Genomic DNA, 21,962 nt, shown 5'->3' with positions numbered 1-21,962 from the left:
TTCCTCTAGAACAGTGGCCAAAATTGAATGCAATATTCTAAAAGTGGCCTCACCTATGTCCTGTACAGCTGCAACATGAGATCTTAACTCCTCTACTCAATGCACTGAACAATGAAGGCACGCATGTCAAATGCCCTCTTCACCAGCCTCTCTAGTTGCAACTCAACTTTTAAGGCCTTTTTGTTCGGAAACACTCCCCCGGGCACTATACATTAACTGTATAAGTCCTGCCTGGTTACCTTTCCTCAGAACTGTTCTGAGGAAGAGTCACCACAGCTGAAACGATAACTCTGTTTTTTCCCTTCACAGATGCTGCCAGACCTGCTGGGCTTTTCCAGCAGCTTTGTTTTTGTTCCTGATTGCAGCATCTGCAGTTCTTTCTGTTTTTAGAAATATAATTATGCTTACTCGCCCAATAAGAAGCTCACACTGTATGTTGTTTGTTTAGCAGGATCAGGAGCCATTGAATCGGGTCCACAATTAACATGACATTCTCTCTGTAAATAAGCACAATAAAAACCTTTTCAAAAGAAAAAAAAACTTTAGCACTTTTGTTTTATCATTGTAATAAATTATAACAATAGCTTATATTCATAATTTCCTTCAAATACAACACTGTCCTTGGAAAATTAGAGACAAAGCAAAAGGCAATAATGCAAGGTAGCATTGGTAATGATCCATCAACAAACAAGTTCACAGTAGGGAAAATGTTAGCTCTGTTATGTAAGAAAAGAGGCAGTTTCAGGGAGTGCTACCAATGAAAAAACCCCCTCCAAAAATAGTATCCCACTTTTCTTTTGAACATTTTTAAAACATTTTCCATAAATAAGTGGCTTAGTCCCACCTGGCTGCCCATGTCAACATTTTATGGTGTGGGCAGAATAATACTGGGATCAACTGAGGTTTTAACAATTCCTTTCCATACTCATTTATATATTACTTTCTGTGGTGAGTGGGCTGTTGATTTCTGCATCCAATCACCCTCTACACTACCCGGGAGAGTGTAGCACATGGTGTTAAATCACCCAACCACATCCCATTCCAAAATCAAAACCAGTGACTGCTGCCCAAAATGTCCTTAGTATGTTCAGCATGTGTAACAAAATTAAAGACTGAAAGCACAAAAAGAAATGAATGTGGACAATAGGCATTGCAGAGGCATAGCTGCCAAGTGATCATGACTGAGGTCTGAAAATTCAAGGATATTTGAAATTTCAGACAGACAGGAGGAAAGATAATGGAGATGAGATTGCTTTGTTAGTTTCGGATGAATTTGGAAGATCAAGCTACAATTTGGGTGGAGTAAAGTTAAAGAAATATGTCACCTAATTCAAACTCGGGTGGCACGGTGGCAGTGGTTAGCACTGCTGCCTCACAACACCAGGGACCCGGGTTCAATTCCAGCCTCGGGCGACTGTCTGTGTGGAGTTTGCACATTCTCCGTGTCGGTGTGGGTTTCCTCCGGGTGCTCCGGTTTCCTCCCACAGTCCAAAGATGCGTAGGCTAGGTGGATTGGCTGTGCTAAATTGCCCATTGTATTTAGGGATGTGTAGGTTAGGTGTGTTATAGGGGGATAGGGCCAGGTGGGATGTTCTGAGGTTCGATGTGGACTTGTTGGGCCAAAGGGCCTGTTTCCACACTGTAGGGATTCTATTCAAAACAAAAGACAGACCAACTGGCAGTGACTGAGACAAACGCAAATTCAACTCTGTTGACCCTGCAAAGTCCTCCTTACCACATCCAATAGTTAGCACCAAAATTAGGAGAACTAGCTCACAGCCAATCACACAACTTGAAATCTTAGTCTGAGAATCACACCTTAACATCCCAAATAACACCTTTAACAATCCTAGGGTATATGTCCTGGGTTGCACAGAGGAATACAGTCAGGAGCAAGTTTTTTTTAAAATATTCATTGTGGGATGTAGGCAGTCCTAGCTGGCCAGCTTTTGTGGCTAGTCCCTAGTTGCCCTTGAGTGCGTGGTGGTGAGTTGCCTGTTTAACCTGCTGCAATCCACCTGCAGTAGACTGACCCACAACACCATTGGGGAGAGAGTTCCAGGACTTTGATCCAGTGATGTAAAGGAACAGTGATATAGTTACAAGTCAGGACAGCGAGTGGCTTGGAGTGTAACTTGAAGGCGGTGGTGTTCCCTGGGACTCCTCGACAACGACTCTGGACCTCAATAAGTTTCATGGAATTAGGTCAAACACAGGGAAGGAATTGTCCTGCTAACAACCAATAATTGTACTGCCCCACAACTGATGAATGAGTACTCTGCGTTGAGGCAAGGATATAGAGTTAAGGGGCTATAATGACCATCACCAAGAGCAGTTCAGCAGCATCATTATTGGTGATAACGAAGCCGGTAGGTTCTTCAAAGTGGATACTGCAAAGACTATGGGCTCTGACAATGGGCAGCACAGTGGCTCAGTGAGCACCGCTGCTTCACAGTGCCAGGAACCCAGGGTTTTATTACACCCTCGGGCGACTGTCTGTGTGGACTTTGCACGTTCTCCCCGGGTCTGTGTGGGTCTCGTCCAGGTGTTCTGGTTTCCTCCCTGTCCAAAGATGTGCAGACTAGGTGGATTGGCAATGTTAAAATGTCCACAGTGTTCAGGATGTGTAGATTAGGTGGGTTATAGGGGGATGGTTCTGTGTGGGTTGCTCGGAGGGTCGGCGTGGACTTGTTGGGCCGAAGGGCCTGTTTCCACACTGTAGGAATTCTATATTTGATGTAGCACTATTTGCTACAACCGCAGCAAAGTTGTTCCCATACACCTATAACACTGACATCTGCCTGACAATGTGGAAAATTTCCCAGATCTATCCTCTACACAAAAAAGCGAGGCCAATGCATCACGGCCAATTACAACCCCATCTCTTCTTGAACATCTCTGAACTGCGAGGAAGGGATACCAGACCTGAAACGTTAACTGTTTTTCTCCTTCACATATGCTGCCAGACCTGCTGAGCTTTTCCAGCAACTTTGTTTTTGTTCCTGATTTACAGCATCCACAATTCTTTCAGTTTTTATCAAGAAGCACTTGCTTGGCAATAAACTTGCTCATTGACACTCAGCTCCAGTTCTGCCAGGACTACTCATTTCAGCCTTGGTTAAAAAGTGGATAAAATAACTGATCTCCTGGTCAGATGCGAATAACTACCCTACAAAATCAAGGAGTTCTAGCAACAGTAAAGTCAACTGGAATTGTGGAGGTAAACTTTCCACTGGCGAGCTAAAATGAACATTGTTAATTCATCTGTCGCCCTCTATAAGCAACCAACAAAAAACAGAGAAGCAGCAGAAGTAGTATTTCAGCTAATCTTTTGTACACATCTTCAAAGTGGAATAAACTAAAAGCTTTGCTAGAATACAGGAGATCATGTTTGGGATGGGTGTGTTTGGAAAGAAAAACAAAGTTATAACAATAACAGATCACCAGATTGAAGTGCTAAAAATACGAATGCAAGCAAAGGCTGGCAACCTCTGTGGGCATGGTTGCTGATAGTCATAGGGTAGCAATTTTCCAAAAATACCCCAGAATAGGGAACATTCCAAGGTGATTGAAAATGCATACAAAGGAGTCAAAATAGCCTTTTTCCCTGCTTGAGATCTATATGAATTAATGGCACGCTCCCTTGATCAAGGAACAAAACAGAAAGAAAACAAATACAAGATAATAAAATGTGAGGCTGGATGAACACAGCAGGCCAAGCAGCATCTCAGGAGCACAAAAGCTGACGTTTCGGGCCTAGACCCTTCATCAGAGAGGTCTCTGATGAAGGGTCTAGGCCCGAAACGTCAGCTTTTGTGCTCCTGAGATGCTGCTTGGCCCGCTGTGTTCATCCAGCCTCACATTTTATTATCTTGGAATTCTCCAGCATCTGCAGTTCCCATTATCTCTGATACTAAGAAAACAAATACAGTTAGCCTAATGCATGTCATTAGGAAAATAATAGCATCCATTATTAAAAAGGTCAGAGCAGGACATTTTTAAAAAACCGCGCGTTCTGGATGTCCTTGCTGATGAATCACAAAATGTTGGCATGCAGGTAATTAGAATCGTAAATTGAATGTTGGATGTTATTGCATGGGACATGGGATATAATATCAAAGTTTTCTACAACTGTACAGGGCACAGGTGGGACCCTACAATGATGTGTAAATTTCTGGTCTCCTTACTAGAGGGATAAGCATTGGAAGCAATTGAGAGTAGGTTCGCCAGGCTGATTCCTGCAATGAAGGAGTTGTTAGGAGTAAAATTTGGAATTTAGAATAACGAGCAGTGATTTCATTGAAACATATGATATTCTAAGTTGGCTTAAGGGGCTAGCTTCGAAGAAACTGAATCCCCATGGGTTATCACAAACTGGAAGAGTTTAAAACTAAGGTGGGTGGGGAGATCCCATCTAAAATGGAGATGAGGGAAAAATCAATCCATTTAGAATGTTTCTAGTCTTTGCAATTCTCTTCCACTCCAAGAAAAAGGCTAAATGATTGAGGGGTAACATTTTAATCAGCAAGGGATAAACCACAATCAGATCAGTAGTGACTGCTTTGAATGGCACAGCAGGTTGAAAGGCTGAATCCTATTTCTTATAATTTTATGATCTGGCTGGAACTATTTACTGTTTCTTCATGGCACTTAGTCAAAAACCTGGATCCACTTTCTGAAGAGCACTATTGTGTACCTACATCAGATGCACTGCAGTGGATCCACCAGGTAAGTGGCTCACCACCACTACATTCTCAAGGACAATAAGAAATGGGCAACTAAAACAATGCCTACGGTTGGTAAAAGATTAAATATACCTCTATTTTTAATTTATTTATCAAAATCGCAGTCAATATGCTTAGCGGCAAAACAATGCACTTCAGAATATTGTTACCAGTATAGGTTGAATTCCCAATCCAGCTGAGGAATATTTGGAACAGAGATAGTAAGAACTGCCGATGTTGGAGAATCTGAGATTACACAGTGTGAAGCTGGATGAACACAGCAGGCCAAGCAGCATCAGAGGAGCAGGAAAGCTTGACGTTTTGGGTCAGGACCCTCTTTCAGAAATGGGGGAGGGGAAGGGGATTCTGAAATAAATAAGGAGACGGGGGAGGCAGATTGAAGATGGATAAAGGAGAAGATAGGGTGAGAGGAGACAGACAGGTCAAAGAGGCGGGGTTGCAGCCAGTGAAGGTGAATGTAGGTGAGGAGTTAGGGAGGGGTTAGGTCAGTCCAGGGAGGACAGACGGACAGGTCGGGGGCGTGGTGGGATGAGGTTAGTGGGTCGGGGATGGGGGTGGGGATTGAGGTGGGACGGATGGTTAGGAAGGTGGGGACTAGCTGGGCTGGTTTTGGCATGTGGTCGGGGGAGGGGAGATTTTGAAGCTTGGTGAAGTCCACATGGGAACCCTACGGCCCCAGGGTATCAAAGCGAAATATGAGATGCTGTTCCTGCATCTTTTGGGTGGCGTCACTGTGGCAATGCAGGAGGCCCAGGATGGACATGTCGTCCGAGGAGTGGGCGGATGGGGTGGAATTGAAATGGTTCGCAACTGGGATGCATAGTTGTTTGTTGCAAACAGAGCGTAGGTGTTCCACAAAGCGGTCCCCAAACCTCCGTTTGGTCTCCCCGACAGAGAGGAGGCCACAACGGGAATAGCAGATACAGCATATCACATTAACAGATGTGCAGGTGAACATTTGTTTGATGTGAAAAGTCTTCCTAGGGCCTGGGATCGGGGTGAGGTATAGGGGCAGGTGTAGCACTTGTTTCGGTGGCAGGGAAAAGCGCCAGGGTGGTGGGGCTGGAGGGGAGTGTGGAGCGGACAAGACAGTCACGGAGAGAGTGGTCCCTCCAGAAAGCACATAAGGGTGGGGAGGGAAAAATGTCTTTGGTAGTGGGGTCAGATTGCAGATGGCGGAATCGTCGGAGGATGATGTGTTGAATTTGGAGGTTGGTGGGATAGTACGTGAGGACTAGGGAGATAACTACTGACCACATGCCAAAACCAGCCCAGCTCGTCCCCGCCTCCCTAACCATTCCTCCCACCTCAAGCCCCACGCCCATCCCCTACCCACTAACCTCATCCCGCCCCCCCCCCCCTGACCTGTCCAACGTCCCCGGACTGACCTATCCCCTCCCTAACTTCCCACCTATATTCACCTTCACTGGATGTAACCCCGCCTCTTTGACCTGTCTATCTCCTCTCACCCTATCTTCTCCTCTATCCATCTTATATCCGCCTCCCCCGTCTCCCTATTTATTTCAGAATCCCCTTCCCCTCCCCCAGTATGCAGAAGGGTCCTGACCCGAAACATCAAGCATTCCTGCTCCTCTGATGCTGCTTGGCCTGCTGTATTCATCCAGCTTCCCACTATAATATCTGAGGCATATTTGGTGCCTGCTTCCATACCCTAAGTCAATAGAAAGACCACCAGGGAAAACAGAAAAAAAGTTATCCAAGGAAGCAGCCCAAAATGAAGTAAGATAACGAGTCAAGGATAGGCTTTCCAGCAGAGAGCACACTTATTGTCAAAATTGGTAACCAAGACAACCAAATCAGAACCATAAATGCCAATGAATAAAAGTTATTAGTCAATTTGAACAAAAATTATGTTTTAATTTTTGTTACAATAATAACCACATTAAATTCTCTTGTGCGTTTTTTTATGGCCTTTCCGAGTCTCTCTGTTCTTATCATAGCATGCTTTTACACGCCTTTCGTGACTCTAGAACATTTCAGAATATTTCACAATACCCAAGTACTTTTAATAGGCAAGTTTCATAAATTGTCACTTCATTATACACAGCATGTTTCATATCATACATGTTTTCAATTGCTGTAAAACTATGCAGTTTAGTGGTAATATCAGTGAAATGCATTCGTTGTTGTAATACTAGCAAGTATATCAGACAGTTTGCACATAGAATGATCACGACTGATAAACCATGAAACAGCAGTGAGATAAGAGCAGACATTCTGCTTTTGGATGAACTCCCTGATCTTGGTAAATAATGCCGAGGTATATTACGTCCACATGAGTCCACACCTTGGTTTCATATCTCATCCAGCAGTACAGTACTCCCCTAGTGCTACACTAAATTGTCGGCCTCATTATGCATTAAGTCTCTGGAGTGGAGTTTGAAACCAACTTCATGTTGAGAATCAAGAAGTACTGAAGTCAGTGCTCAATAATGATGCAAAGATTAAATCCAAAATATAGGAAATTAGCTAATGTATAAACATTGTAAAGAACTACTATTTCTTTTTAGGTTTTGTGCAGGCTTAAAAACTATGAAAAGTACTAACTTAGTGATTTAGGTCATTTGTAGTGCTTGCTTTGGAACATGGTTTGCATTCTCCTTGAAGCACTGTAGGCCTTACGATAATGACACAATGGCAAGGTAGGAAACTTCATGTTACTGGCATAGCAGCAATGAAGAGTGTAACTGACCGTCAACGCATGCCTTTTCTTACACACCAAACTAACATTAAAATCAGTAACTCGCTTTTTCCATTATGCTTAACTCTTGCATATAACATATTGGCAATGCAGACATTTGTTCAGAAACAGCAAAACGATCTTTACTTACTGGTTCACTCCAGCGAGGTTGTTTAGGAACTGAAGTACCAGGTTGAATTTTATGGAATTTACAAAGTGCCTCATCCTGGATTTGTTTAAGGTGTTGCTCCAGTGGCAGATCACCATAAGTAAAGAACCTGGAATGAATAGGCACGTTCAAAGAAAACTGTCAAGCTATTTTACAATCAGTGTGTTTGCAGAGTTTAGAATTCTTTCCAGTGAAACTTTAGATGCTGATTACTATAATGGCTCAGCAAGTACAACCAGACTAAAATGATTAAAAACTGAACTGTATGTCATGTTAGCTAACATCATACAAATAAATCAGGCAAACCATTGTACTGATATTCTGGTCTCTTAGGCCCAAACATCTTCAGTCGTGATCATCCTTCCATCACAGGATTAAAAAGTGATAATGGCACAATGTTCAGAACAATTCACCTCAACATCAGAGATACTAGAGCAATTTGTGTCCATATTCAGCCAGAGCTGGATGTGGGCTGATAAATGGCAAATAACATATGCCACACAAGTGCCAGGAACATAGTTCATAGAACACAGAACAGTACAGGCCCTTCGGCCCACGACGTGGTGCCAAACTTTTACCCTAAACCTAAGGTCTATCTAATCTCCACCGCTACCTTATACCATCATCCATATGCCTATCTAATAGCCGCTTAACTGCCCCTAATGAGGCCAACTCCACTACCCTCTCCGGCAATACATTCCACGTCCCAACCACTCTGAGTAAAGAATCTACCTCTGACGTCTCCCCAAAATTTATCTGCTTTCACTTTAAAATTATGTCCCCTCGTAAAAGCTACCTCCATCCAAGGAAAAAGCCTCTGGCTGTCTACTCTATCCATACCTCTGATCATTTTGTACACTTCTATCAAGTCAATTTTTTAATGAAATAGAAATACTGGAATATGTAACATTTAACATCTGGGCAGAATTACAACTCACAATGTGAGATAACGAGCTGTAGTACACTACACCTTCCCGATGTGCTGCCTTTCCCCATCCTCAGGTCTCCGGTCTCAATCAGAGGGACTGGGTGGCTCAGAAAACAGCCTTTGGGTTTGCGGGAAATGGGTCCATTTGCTCAGCCGCCAAATCCCTACAGCGTGGGGCCTTGGCGTTTCAGAACGTACACCACATCCATGGCAGTAACTGTCTTGCGCTTGGCGTGCTCAGCGTAGGCGACAGCAACCCTGATCACATTCTCCAGAAAAACCTTCAGCACCCCGCGAATCTCCTCATAGATCAAGCCCAAGATGTGCTTGACCCCTCCACAGCAAGCCAGGCGCCAGATGGCTGGGTTCGTAATGCTCTGGATGTTATCACGTAGTATTTTGCGGTGTCGCTTCGCTCCACCTTTTCCCAGGCCTTTGTCCCCTCCAGACATCATGCTTCTTCACTCCAACTGCTGCTGAATCAACCATCTCCAATGAGATAATCCAATCAACACCCCTTGACACATCCATTGGTATTGCCATCGTTGAACTCTCCTTTATCAAAACCTACAGCATAACAATTGACCAGAAGTTGAACTGGCCCAGCTATACAAATACTACATCAGCAGGTCATAGACTAGGAGTCTGGAAGTAACTTGTCTCCCATCTTGCCAATGTTTCTTCGAATCAATAGAACACAAATCAGCAATGTGATGGAGTACTATTTCTTGTCTGATAGAATAGAATATCCTTTATTGTCACGGGTACCCCTGTACAGCAGTACTGTTAAAAGTTTTTAGAGGACTGCCTCTATTAGGTACAAGTAAATGGGGGTGAATCTTGGACACAAAGAGGAATAAAACGAAAAGGAAAAGTAGTAGCACTACTATGCATCAGAAAAGTTAGAAATAAGGTATTTAGAACATAGTTAAAGGACTGACTCCAGTAAAGAGTTTCAAATAGCATCTGCTCACCACATGGTCTGACCACCTGTGACAGGTCCCAGTCCAACAACTGTCCTGCTGGTTGCAGCTTCAACACTGCTCAAGCAGCTCAATACCTTCAGGACAAAGCAGCCTTTTGAAGTGGGCTTCTAGATCCCCGCCAAGCCACATGCCATCCTGTTGTAACTATATTGCTATTCCTTCGCCGGCACTGAATCAAAATCCTGAAATTCTCTTCCCAGTGGCCAGAGTGTCCCTACAGTCCAAGGACCTTAGCATTTCAAAAGGGCAGCTCACAGCCACCTTCTCCAGGATAATTATGGATGGGCGGTACACGCAATGAGAAGAAAAAACATATTTAACCAATTTGTATTATTGAATAATTTGAACTTTTCTCAATCAACTCAGCCACGAATTAACAAGGATAGGCTACGAGCTCACTTTAACACACTCCTTTGCTATTGCTAGATGTCACAAAAGCGGTGCACCTGCCAACTTAATTAGATATGATAGGTTCAGTCAGGGTCCAGAAGATAAAAATGTATTTATTGGATTTATAGGCACTGAAATGATGAGATAGTGTGGGGGAGGGGCTTAAATTAGTTCACAGATTGGCACAACATTGAGGGCCGAAGGGTCTGTTCTGCACTGTATTGTTCTATGTTCTATGAAAGTGAACTTAGAATCGATGGTCTTTTTTGCTGACCTAAAATTTCAAACTCTCAGAAATATACAAGGTTTAAACTTAAGCAGGTTTGCGGTAAATTTAAACAAGATAAAAGCCTATAAATAATCTTATGGTCGAGACACGGATACTCTTGATTTAAAAGGAATCCTTGCTGCATTAATCCCTCCCTTGAAAAGTGGAAAACCTACTGTTGAAGAAAAGTATTTTTGAACACCCTTAAGTGAAGAATTTACATCATTCAACAGTAGCATTATACCTGGCATTGCTAGGATGATAATGTGTGGCATGAAAGTTTTTCAATTCTTCCCAAGTGAGCGTAGGTATATGGAATGGGTCACCGCCAGATATTACTGAGTAAGTATGCTCTGGTAGAAGCTTGTTCTGTAGATGCTGAGCATAAAGATTTTCATTGTTTGCCTGAAATAACAAATACAGATATTACTGTTTAAAAATAGAACAGAATATTTTGCAAATCTGCATAGACTTGAGATATTTATTATTTTGTAGTGAAAAAAGCATACAACAAAAATTGTTTCACTGCAGATTGCACTAGATGCATTCCCTGTGTCATTATACCCAATATCTGAAAATTGTTGTCTTTTAACAAACTGCAAACACAAGCAATAATGAGGCATAAACGATATAAACTTCCATTCCACTGGATTCTTTATTCCAGAAGCAGAATACTTTGAAGTCAAGCTGCAGGGATCTATTGCAAAAGTTTACTTGTGGAAGGCTATTTGATCTTATCTAAAAAGATCCTTAGCAACTTGAGATGCATTTTTTCTATTTAACATTCTATTCATGATTACCTAATTTGTTAAAGTGTGACCTATTGAGGCAATAAAAGGTTTGGATGGTGCAATAAATAAAACATCATTTTAACTTTTAACACAGGTGGTTTAAAATGAACTCCAAAGTAACTCCACCACAAACCTGTGGAAATATTTTGAGACTTCTTTCCAAAGCTTAAATTTTAAAAGTACATGCAACAGTGTCGCATCTCTATGAAATTATATCCTGCGTTAAAGCACCATGCATACACAATAAAACACTCAAGTCAAATTGCATCTTTTTCAAAGACACTTACAAATACACCTTTCATTTCATTGAACACAACTCCTTTGAAGATAAGTGGTGAGCCTGGGTCATCAGGAATTTCGTGTTCCAGTCTCCACCCTTCTTGCCTGTTATAAAATAATAAGTGAAATGCAAAGCTATATTATGAAAAATTGGTTTATGCTTATTTGGTACATGTAAAAAGGTATCATCTTACCAAAAATCCAATTCCCTTAGGCATGGAAAAAAAACAGCATCCAGGTAAACAGACAGAAGATTCTGAAAATCCTTAGAATTTTGGGTGGAAAATGGATACATCGTGTAGTCATTTGCTAAAGATCAAAAAATCCAAATCAATGATTAGTTTGTCAAAATGTAGTTAATCTATCCACACAGCGCTAGTCTCACTTCATACTGACAATTAACTGCAACAAAACTGCAGCAGCTTTTTAGGTATCAGGACAGAAACGTAGCAGTGTTCAATGATCATGGGAATATGCTTACTCAGGATACTTGTTGGTAGATAGAATGGCAATAATAGCAAATGTGTGTTGGTCCATTTTTGTAAAATGAATTTGCTTTGAATTAAAGTGACAGCGTTCAGTTAGGGAAACGGATTACAACGGCCCCGAATAAATTACACAACTCAGGAGACATCAGCAAAACAGATTATCAAAAAATGACGCCAGAGGGATACAACACACCCTGCTTCTACAGACTCCCAAATTTCAGAAACCAGGGATCCCCGTCAGACCCACTGTCTCACTACCAAGCACACCAACATATAGACTTGCCAAAAAATTATAACAGAAATTGAAATACTTAGTTGACAACACTACCCACTCTATCCACTGATCCTAAGAATTTCTCAACATACATGAAAGACACCAGGATCGAAGAGGGCAAGATGATGATATCTTTTGACGTAACAGTATTATTTACATCCATAAACATTGACTTAGCCAAGGTAACAATTGCCACACTACTGGGCGAATCAAATAAGCAGGCACCCCAGGACACCTCCGACATCAAAAAGGACACCATCATGGAATTACTAGGTCTTTGCCTCACAATCCACTTCACCTTCAATGACAGCATATACAAACAAATCAACCACCCCAATATTAAGGCCGATTGCAGAAGCAGGAATGTAAAGATTAGAATATACAGTGCTCCCCACTATACAACCCAAACTTTGGGTCCAACATGCAGATAACACCTTCATGATTCACAAACACACGTAACTAGAAGAAAGCCACTAACAAACAACATCCTCACCGGGATAAAGTTCACAAAAGAAAAGGAGAACAACTGACTACCCTTCCTGAACATAACGGTAGAACACAAAAACAACAGGCAACTCCAGACTAGCATATATAGAAAGACCACACGTAGGCACCAGATCCTCAATTACACTAGCGACCACCCCAATACCACCAAACGGAGCTGCATCAGTTACACGACTTAAATGAGCCGCAACACATTCTCGCAGCCCAGAATTACGCAAGACAACAGGAGCACCTAAATGGAGTCTTCAAAAGAAATGGATACTCAAAAAGCAGAATCCAGCGTTACCTCCAAGTCAGGCCACAACAGGAAGACACGACATGACCAGACACACTAATCAGCCTACCATATATCAAGAATACTACAAAGATGACCACAAGACTACTCAGACCCCTAGGTATCAGGGTAGCCCACAAACCGACAACCACCCTACAACAGCTACTGATGAATGCAAAGGATCCCATACCTAAAACCAGCAAAACTGTAATAATATACAAAATACCATGCAAAGACTGTGAGAAACGTTACGTAGGCCAAACCAGAAGAAAATTGACAATACAGATATATGAATACCAACTAGCCATCAAGCGACACAACCAATTTTCACTTGTCTCACTACACACAGACAACAAGGAACACAAATTTCACTGGGACAACGGATCCATAATGCACAAGCCAAAAAGAGACAAACCAGGGAATTCCTGGAGGCCTGGTATTCTATCCAGAACTCCATCAACAGACACATTTAGACCCTGTATACAAACTACTGAGAAACAAAACTGGAAGCAGTACCAAGCACCCAAAAAAAACCGAGGCATATAAATGACAAGCAGGATAGAAAATCAACGCTTCACCGGAGATACATTGACGAAGTTACCTAGCAAGGTGACAAAACGTTTGCAACCAAACCCACCAGCTCAGCAAACATGTCCACAACATCAGACAGTGTTTGGTTTCATAAATACATTAAAAGCAATAAAAACAGATATTCCTGGAAAATTTCAGCAGGTCTGACAGCATCTGTGGAAATCAAAATTAACGCTCCCAGTCCAGTGACCGTTCTTAAGAACTGGGCCAGAAATGTTAACTAGTTTTCACAGATGCTACCAGACCTGCTGAATTTTTCCAGCAATATTTGTTACCGATTTCCAGCAGCTGCAGTTCTTTCAGTTTTACATTAAAAGCAATACTTTGAATGGTCAAGGCAACAACAGGAAGCAAAAAGGAAAAGTAATTCTGAGTTTTAATGTAGATGCAGAATTCATACACCAAGACTGAATGACAATTATTTTTACACTTTTTTTAAACAAGGCTATTGTTAGACTACAACTATCGGGCTCCACACTGTGTAAAGCTGTATATCAGGTTAAGTCACAATCTATTCAAATGGAAGAACAAATAAGCAGGGCTGAAGGGCTTACTTCTGTCATCATGAAGAATGCTGAATTAATACTCAAACTAAATGGAGAGTCACTACAATTCCCCTTAATAGTAGAGATTACATATAAAATGAAAGGCTTTTGAAATATTGTGATTGCTTTCATTAGAAAGCGAGATTCCTGGGCGATTTAGTCGAGATGTTTAAAATTATGAAGGAAAGTGGACAAAACATATTCTTTCTAACCGTAGAGTGCAGAAGATTAAATAACACATTTAGAACAAAAGAAGAAGCTTTATTTTAAAAACTGGCAAGTTCTGGATTGTACTCACAGTTCGTGATTAAAATAGACACTAAGCATTTAAAAGGTGGAATAGATAACTGAAGAAAAAGTAAATAGGAAATGAGAAACAGCCGAGTTCAAGGATTAGGAACCTTGCTTGTGCAGAGGTTAAATATGAATTGACTGGTAAGGCTAAGCAGCATCTTGTTCTAATTTTGTGGTTATGACATGCAGAATTGAAACATTTTTACAAAAAAAACTACAATAAACACATATCACAAAAGTTGTTCAGTTAAACTTGCTCCACAGATTAATTACAAACGAAGCTCAAGAACTCTTCTACCCCCAGCATGATCTACAGGCATACCTAATTCAGCAATTTCTAACCTGTAAAGGCATTCATGAAGGTAGCAAGTGATCGAGTCAACATTTTGAAGAAGGGATCTCTACACTGGTACTTCTCAGAGCCACAAAGTACCACATGTTCCAAAATATGAGGAACTCCAGTACTATTGAGAGGCGTAGTACGAAACTGCACACTAAAGAAAGAACACACACAAATACCTCAATGTTAGTTAATTATATAACAATACCACAAAAAATAAACAAAAACTGAAGATGTTATATAACCTTATTAAAATTCTAACTTTAACTTTCATACCAATTAACAAAAACAGCAATGGAGACAGGAGGAAAAACACTTTCTCACAAGTCTTTTAAGATCTGGAATGGACTGCCTGTGATTGCAGTGGAGAACTGTAGAACTGAGGCATTCAATTGGGAATTTGCTTGTTGTCTGTAAAGAAGTGAACAACGTGCGACTTCACAGGGAGAATGTAGCAAAGTGAAATTAGGTGAGCCAGGGTGGATACAATGTTCTACTCCCTGTGCTGTAACGATTCTATAATCAACCTTCTCATTCAGCATCAATCACAGCTACCTAAATCTTCATAGTTTAACAAAAATAAGAAAGCTCGTAAAATCACAATCCTTTATTTGGAACCATGGGCCAAGATCTTGTGCCCACAAAGAAGCTCACTAGTTTAAGCTCTAATGAGTCACTTAACATCCAACAGACAAGCTTCTCAATGTATCATGAGCCTCCCTAGTGAAGACGTGTCCCAGCAGAAGCTGTTGGCTAATCACAGATCATTGCTGGAATCCCAAGATTTGAGTATCCAATGACCAGTTCATTTTAATTCCAAACACTTAAGATGGGGATTGCAGTGAGAGTAGGGTCAAGGGTTTAAGAGATAAAGAGGAGGACTGGCCTTCTGTGCCCACCCCTGTAACCTCTATCCCATATCCCTAACTGAGGCAATTGAAGCCCCTAACTCATCCTCTCCCCAGCTATCAGCAGGGAGTGGATAGTTGATTGCCTTTAGTGGCTGCTGACTGAGTAATTAAGGACCTTGACTGGTAACAAGTTTCAAAGCGTCAAAATGGATCTTCATGCCTTGCACTTAACTGCTGAGGTGGTGTGAATGGGGCAAATACTCTTTGGGTCCAACTCTCAATTATTTGGCCATCTTGCCATTTCCACAGATGGGATGATCACAATCAGACTGTTTACAGCCCAGAAACTTATTCATTTCTTCGTATCTACGCTAGCTGTTTCTAACAGAACTCAACTACCTAGACTTTTCCCCAAAGCACTGTAGATTTTCGATCTTCAGGTAATGATCTAGTTACCTTTTCAAAACCACCACATACTCTCAGGCAGTACTGTATACCCTAGACCTTAACCATTCACTGTAAAAAAAAAGCTTTTCTTCATAACATAATTGATTTAGGGTGATTGTCTAAAGAAGCAAGGAGCAACCTTCTTAATTTGATATCAGCATAACAAGTTAGGACAGGATTTTTTCCCTAGTTCCTAAGTGCCCAGAGGGAAGTTAACAGTCAATCATATTGCTGATGTTCATGAGTCACCTTTAGGTCTTCTTTCCTTATAGGAAATTCGTGAACAAGGTGGGTTTTTGACACAAATATTGACAGTAGTTACATGGTTGATGTTACACTGTTTTCAGTCTGGATGGTACTGCATTCAAATTTCACCATGTGCTACGATGGGATTCGAACCCATGTCCAGAGAACATTAGCTTGTATTTCTGAATTACTGATGACATTATTGCAATGCCACTGCCTCCATGTTCTATCCTCATTGATCCTTCTGCCAAGGGTAACAGTCTCTTTCTATCTATTTTTTTCTAAACCCTCATGATTTTTAAGACCTTCATCAAATCCTCTCCGAGAACAGCCCTGCCTTCTCCAATTTAACCATATAGCTAAGTTCCACACCCCTTCTCTGCATCCTCTAGGCCTTCCAAAAACATGTAACTAAAACCAAATGTAATACATCTGTTGAGTCCAAACTAGTTTTGCTTACATTACCATTTCCTCAATCTGTTCTACCATCTTCAATGACAAACGTGCACACACATCCCCCAGGGGCCTTTGCTCCCATATCTTTTTCAGAACTCTTAATTTTATTTTATATTGCTTCTCATTATTCAAATGAACATTCACCATTTCTCTGCATTAAATACATTGTGCATTGTCATCCAGCCCAAGAGATAATAGTTTAATTTTTTTCTCTATTTCTTGTTATACAATCACTTTTCTATTCACCACAAAAACAAAGATTGTTGGAGAAACGCAGCAGGTCGGGCAGCATCTGGAGCAAGAAAGCAGGGTTAACTTTTCAGGTCCAGTGACTTTTCTTCAAAATTTCAGACCCTCCTTTTACAGGTCTTCTCTAGTAATTGCTGGGTTTTTTTCCACTTTTCTATTCTCGTTGCTACTAGCCTTTTATTCCAGGAGCATATTCACTTTTTAAATCCTGGTGCACATGTAGCAAAAATCACTTACTAAAATTTTACTCATGTAGAGATTACCAATTGTTTCTGATACATTCCACACAAAACTATTTTAAATAGTGCTCTGGATAAACTGGCAAAAAGTTATATCCCTGAAATTCCGCAATTTTACTATATTATCATGATCTGTGAGTAATCAGTTGAGGATGCAACTGAGAAGGTTAGCTGTGATAAATTCTTTGTTATATTGTATTTACAACATAAATCAACTAAATGATAACTACGACGTGTAAACCCTCTGTAGTACATTTCCATTAGCGTGTGTTTTTACATTGATAATGTGGATTTCTTGATCAACCAGTGCACTCTTGGTCCCACAGGAGCTGATTAATGAAAGGTTTGCTGTACTTTTAAATAGTGAACCATATAAAAAATGTAAATCTGGCAGCATCTGTGGAAAGAGAAACAGAGTTGAGGTTTCGGGTCAATGACCTCTCACCAGTTCATTAACTCATATCTCTCTCTCCAGATGCTGTAAAATTTGACTACGTCCAGAATTTTCAGATTTCCAGCATTCACAAGGTTTTAAATTGTCCTGAACACACTTGAATCAATTTAAAAGCACATACCAGGAATGGTTATTAATAAATAAGAACATAAAAACAAATTAGACATACTAAACAAGACTTTACTTAAAGTCATAAGTAAAGGAATACCTGAATAGATTGTTTGGATCATCCCTCGCAATATGCAAGTACTGAGCCCCTGTATTATCGTGGTTAAGTTTAACAGCTGTCAAGAGGAGATCAGGAACAGGGGTCACCTATTGGAGAGAAAGATTGTTCTTGCTTTGATTAAAATAAAGGAATTTTGAGTTTTGATTATGTTTCCAGTCCTTTTAAGACAATTTTCAAAAACAGCAACCAAATGTTACCTGTTTGTGTTAATGAGGCAGAATAATCGTATAAATTCAGCTATGCTCAACTGTGACTGTCTGCTGGCAAGAATTTAATGCAATTACCTGAATAAGCATGTTAGAGTTTATTAAATTTGAAAATAAGAGGAAACAGTAAGAGAAGTTGAGCCTGGGTCTCAACTACCTAAGAGACCAAAGATCTGTCAATCTAAGCCTTAAATATACTCAATAATTGAGTATTCCAACTCTCTGGAGTGGAGAATTCCAACCATTCACAATCTTTTGACTGAAGAAATTTTGTTTTACTTCAGTCCTAAATTTTCAGCCCTTTATCCTGAAATTGTACCCCTTTATTCTAGATGTCTCACCTAGGGAATTGATTCCAAGTGTCTAAACCAACAAGTACTTTCATAACATTGACTGGTTCAATAGATCACCTCTCATTCTTCAAACATGGGCCCAATTTACTCAGCCTATCATCCATGGGACAAATCTACTGAGAACGTGCCTCCAAAGACAACTATATTCTTCTTTGCATATGGAGACCAAAATTACAGACAGTATTCCAGATGTAGTCTGATCAAACTCAATACAATTTTACCAAGGCTTGTTTACTACTGTACTCAAATCCATTTGAAATACAGAGGAATGAATTTGCTTTCCTAATTTCTTGATGTATCTGCATGCTAACTTTGTACTCCTGTACAAGCAGACCCAATTCCCACTGAACACCAACATTTTGAAGTACATGTCTTTTTCATTCTGTTTCTGTATTATGACTAGGTGAAAAAGCATACACTTGTCTACATTATACTCCACCTGACACAAGTTGCCCATTTCATCTAATCTACCTACATCTCTTTGCAGCCTCTTGGTGATCTTCTCAGTTTACATTCCCATCTAGTCCTGCACGTAAGTATTAAAAAATACAGAGGCTAATACATCTCGGGCTGAGCACGCATTCTTACAGCACTCCATCAGTCATAGCCTTTAGAAAATGCATCGCTAATCCCTATTTTGTTTCCTATCTGTTAACCAATCCTCTACCCATGCTAATATAATCAGTCCCAACTCTAGTAGCCCTCATCTTTTCCATTAACCTTTTTTATTGTCACCTGTTGTCTTTCTCTACTTCAAAAAAAAATCAAGGAATATGAGCACTGCTTTATTGTCCATCCCTAAGTGTCCAGAGTGCAGCAAAAAGTTAACAACTTTGGGTCTGGGAGAGGTCAGATTTCCTTCCCTAAAGAAAATTAATGAACAGGTTAGGCCTCATTTGTCTAGCTTTTTAATTCCAGATTTTTCTCAATTCAAATACCACCATCTGTCACGGCAGTTTTCAAACCTACACTCCCAGAATATTAGCCCACAGTTATGTATTACTAGTCCAATGGCACAACCATTACACCACTGCCTCCCCAAGAATAATGATGTTACATTTGCTGACTTCCAATCTTCTGGGATCTTTCCAGAATCCAGTGATTATACTCTACAGTATTTCACTCGCTGTGGAGCAGCTTTGGGTTATCTCAAAGACGTGAAAATGATATAAATGTTTTCTTTAAAATAAAGCAGTGCAGAATATTCGAAATATTGTTTGTTTTCAGGCTACATGCAGTTAGTATTTCCCAAGCATTGTAAACATGCAGCAACACCACCCACAGCAGTTTTTTTTTGAGATCATACCACAGATTGGCATTCAGCTCCATTCAGGGTGATTGCTGGTTAATAAGATAACAAACTACCTGGTTGACAGTAAACCCATGAATCTTCTTCCCAACTGTGTACTGCCTGGCCCTCTCTTGTGCAGAACTGCTGTTCCATCGCCATGAACAGCAGCTCACAGATCTATTAAGAAAAAGAATCACACACTCAAGAAAAAGAATATTGGAGTGACAGTAAAACTTTCTATCTGGTTAGATAAAAACATCACTTGAGTGTAAACTGGGAATCTATTGACACCAAAATCGGAAATTGCTGGAAAAGCTCAGCAGGTCTGGCAGTATCTGTTGCAGGAAATCGGAATTAATGTTTCGAGTCCAGTGACCCTTCCTCAGACCTGATGGTTGCTGGGAAAATGTTTTTTATTTAGAAGATAGGGTGGGGCGGGGGAATGAAGTAAGGAGTAAACGATGGGTGAAGACAGGCCCAAAGATAGAGAAGAACAGTTGGACAAAGGATTGGATAATGATCAGCCTAGAAGAATAACTACTAACGAGAACAAATAACTGCTAACAGTAGGTTGTGTAATAGCAGACCAAGTGATACAAGGCCTGGTGTATATGGTACGGGTAAAGACATGGGAGGAGGGTCTCAAGAACCTTAAAATTGTTGAACTTGGTATGGAGTCTAGAGACTGTAGCATTTGCAAACAGAAGAATGAGGTGTTGTTCTTCCAGCTTGCACTGAGTTTAGTGGAGCACTGCAGCAAGTCTGAGACAGATATGTTGGCCAGGGAACAAAGTGATGTGTTGAAGGAGCAGGTAACTGGAAGCTTAAGGCCTTTTCTTGTTGACAGAATAAAGATGTTCTGTGAAGCAGTCACCCAGTCTATGCCTCATTTCCTTAATGTAGATGAGACCACATTGTGAGCAACAAATGCAGTAGGCTAGACTGAGTGAAGTGCAGGTAAATAGCTGCTTCACTTCGGTGATGTGTTTGGGCCCTAGGATACTGAGGGGACAGGAAGTAAACAGGCAGGGGTTACAACTTCTGCAGTTGTAAGGGAAGATGCCATGGGGCTGTGGGGGTGAAGTCATGCGTTAAAGGGAAGTGGACAAGGGTGATGTCTGGTGGTGGCAGAAATTGCCACTAGTAATCTTCTGGGCGTGCATACTGCTGGGAATGGCAAGTGAGACAAGGGGGAACCCTAACGCTGCTATGGGAGGGAAGCGAGGGGGCAACGATTGAAGTACGGGCGATGAATCAGACCTGAATGAAATCTGTTGAGTTGACCAAAACAGTTGAGAAAAATAATCTGATCTTAGGCATTTTGCAGAATTAAAGCCTGCACTCAGAGCAATTCTTCTGAATGGTAAAGTCAGGGTGACACATGGAGAATAAAGTAGATAACATCATAGGAGTACAAGTGCAAAGGCTGCTACAGCATCACTGATCCTCTCATCTATATTTAAACCAAGCTCAGGGTGGGCAGCATCCAACAGAATACAAGGACGCATTGTGGAGAACCAGCACTATCACACCCAGTGCAAAACCTTCTCCAGGCAGGCATGAAATGAATTACAGAGTAGGCAAAACCTCCGTCACCAGAGATGAACCGCAGGATCAGTCTGAGTGTCTCAGAGCATGAAGGGAGAGGGGGAAGGGAGAATCAGAGCCCAGGTCAATGCGTCCTCCTGGAATCGAAGAGGTTACTCCTCCAACCGAAAGAGAGATGCTACAGCTCAGAGGGCCGGGGCTGTTATCTGTATCACCGGGGCTTCGGGCCAGAGCCAAGGCTGCTTTCATTGACTAAGCCCAGAGGCGATCCCCATGTGCCCCACAGTCCCCTCTGTCTCACTGCGTTCGGCTCTAAACCTCTGACGCACGAAGACACGGAGAGCAGCGTGGATTGCGGGGTCAGCGCCCAAGTCTGGCCTGGTCTAGCCTCACCTCCCGTTCCGCAGGAACGATAGCGGCCACACTGCCCTCATACCGGCCGCCATTCTGCCCCAACACCAATACCCGACTGCCAGTCACCGGGTACCGGCTGACTCTGCCTACCCACCAACATCCCAAATTCTCATTGGTCAGGGCTGCTCTCACAACAACATCACGGATTGGAGAAACAATGACGTAGACGATGGAAGGCGTGGCCAATCTTTCCGGTGTACGCATGCGCAGCGGCCCGTGGCTGATTGATTTAAAGGACTTGTAGTCCTCTTAATGATATCAAATCTGTGGGGGGTGCTGGTGGGATTAATTGCATTTTAAGCAAAGAAATATGCACATCATGATGGATACTGTTTATTACTGAACTATTTGTTCGAGTGTTGACCTACTATTTTCTTATTTGATGCCCTGTTAAGCTTTGAGTGTCAGACTT

The 21,962-nt window shown here is 41.4% G+C and overlaps 1 protein-coding gene across 2 annotated transcripts in view; it reads right to left on the bottom strand.

Annotated features, from left to right (window-relative positions):
- pitrm1 (pitrilysin metallopeptidase 1) overlaps positions 1 to 21,644 on the bottom strand; it is a 64,058-nt gene extending 42,414 nt beyond the window's left edge. Inside the window, exons 1-9 of one of the 2 annotated variants that reach the window (XM_048562998.1) lie at positions 21,530 to 21,644; positions 19,663 to 19,765; positions 17,718 to 17,824; positions 14,570 to 14,721; positions 11,452 to 11,566; positions 11,266 to 11,362; positions 10,432 to 10,592; positions 7,598 to 7,724; positions 409 to 497 (exon numbers count right to left, since the gene is read on the bottom strand). In XM_048562998.1, coding sequence (XP_048418955.1) covers positions 409 to 497; positions 7,598 to 7,724; positions 10,432 to 10,592; positions 11,266 to 11,362; positions 11,452 to 11,566; positions 14,570 to 14,721; positions 17,718 to 17,824; positions 19,663 to 19,765; positions 21,530 to 21,582 — 1,004 coding nt within the window. In that variant the 5' untranslated portion in view covers positions 21,583 to 21,644. Of the gene's footprint in view, positions 1 to 408; positions 498 to 7,597; positions 7,725 to 10,431; positions 10,593 to 11,265; positions 11,363 to 11,451; positions 11,567 to 14,569; positions 14,722 to 17,717; positions 17,825 to 19,662; positions 19,766 to 21,529 lie in introns of those variants that run through there. The other variant, XM_059639418.1, reaches the window with a different exon arrangement.
- Positions 21,645 to 21,962: the final 318 nt, after the last annotated feature.

This window comes from Stegostoma tigrinum, chromosome 2 (genome assembly GCF_030684315.1).
Source record: "Stegostoma tigrinum isolate sSteTig4 chromosome 2, sSteTig4.hap1, whole genome shotgun sequence".
Lineage (NCBI taxonomy): Eukaryota > Metazoa > Chordata > Chondrichthyes > Orectolobiformes > Stegostomatidae > Stegostoma > Stegostoma tigrinum.
The sequence above is the reverse complement of the archived record's forward strand: the minus strand, read 5'-3'. Positions and strand labels throughout refer to the sequence as shown.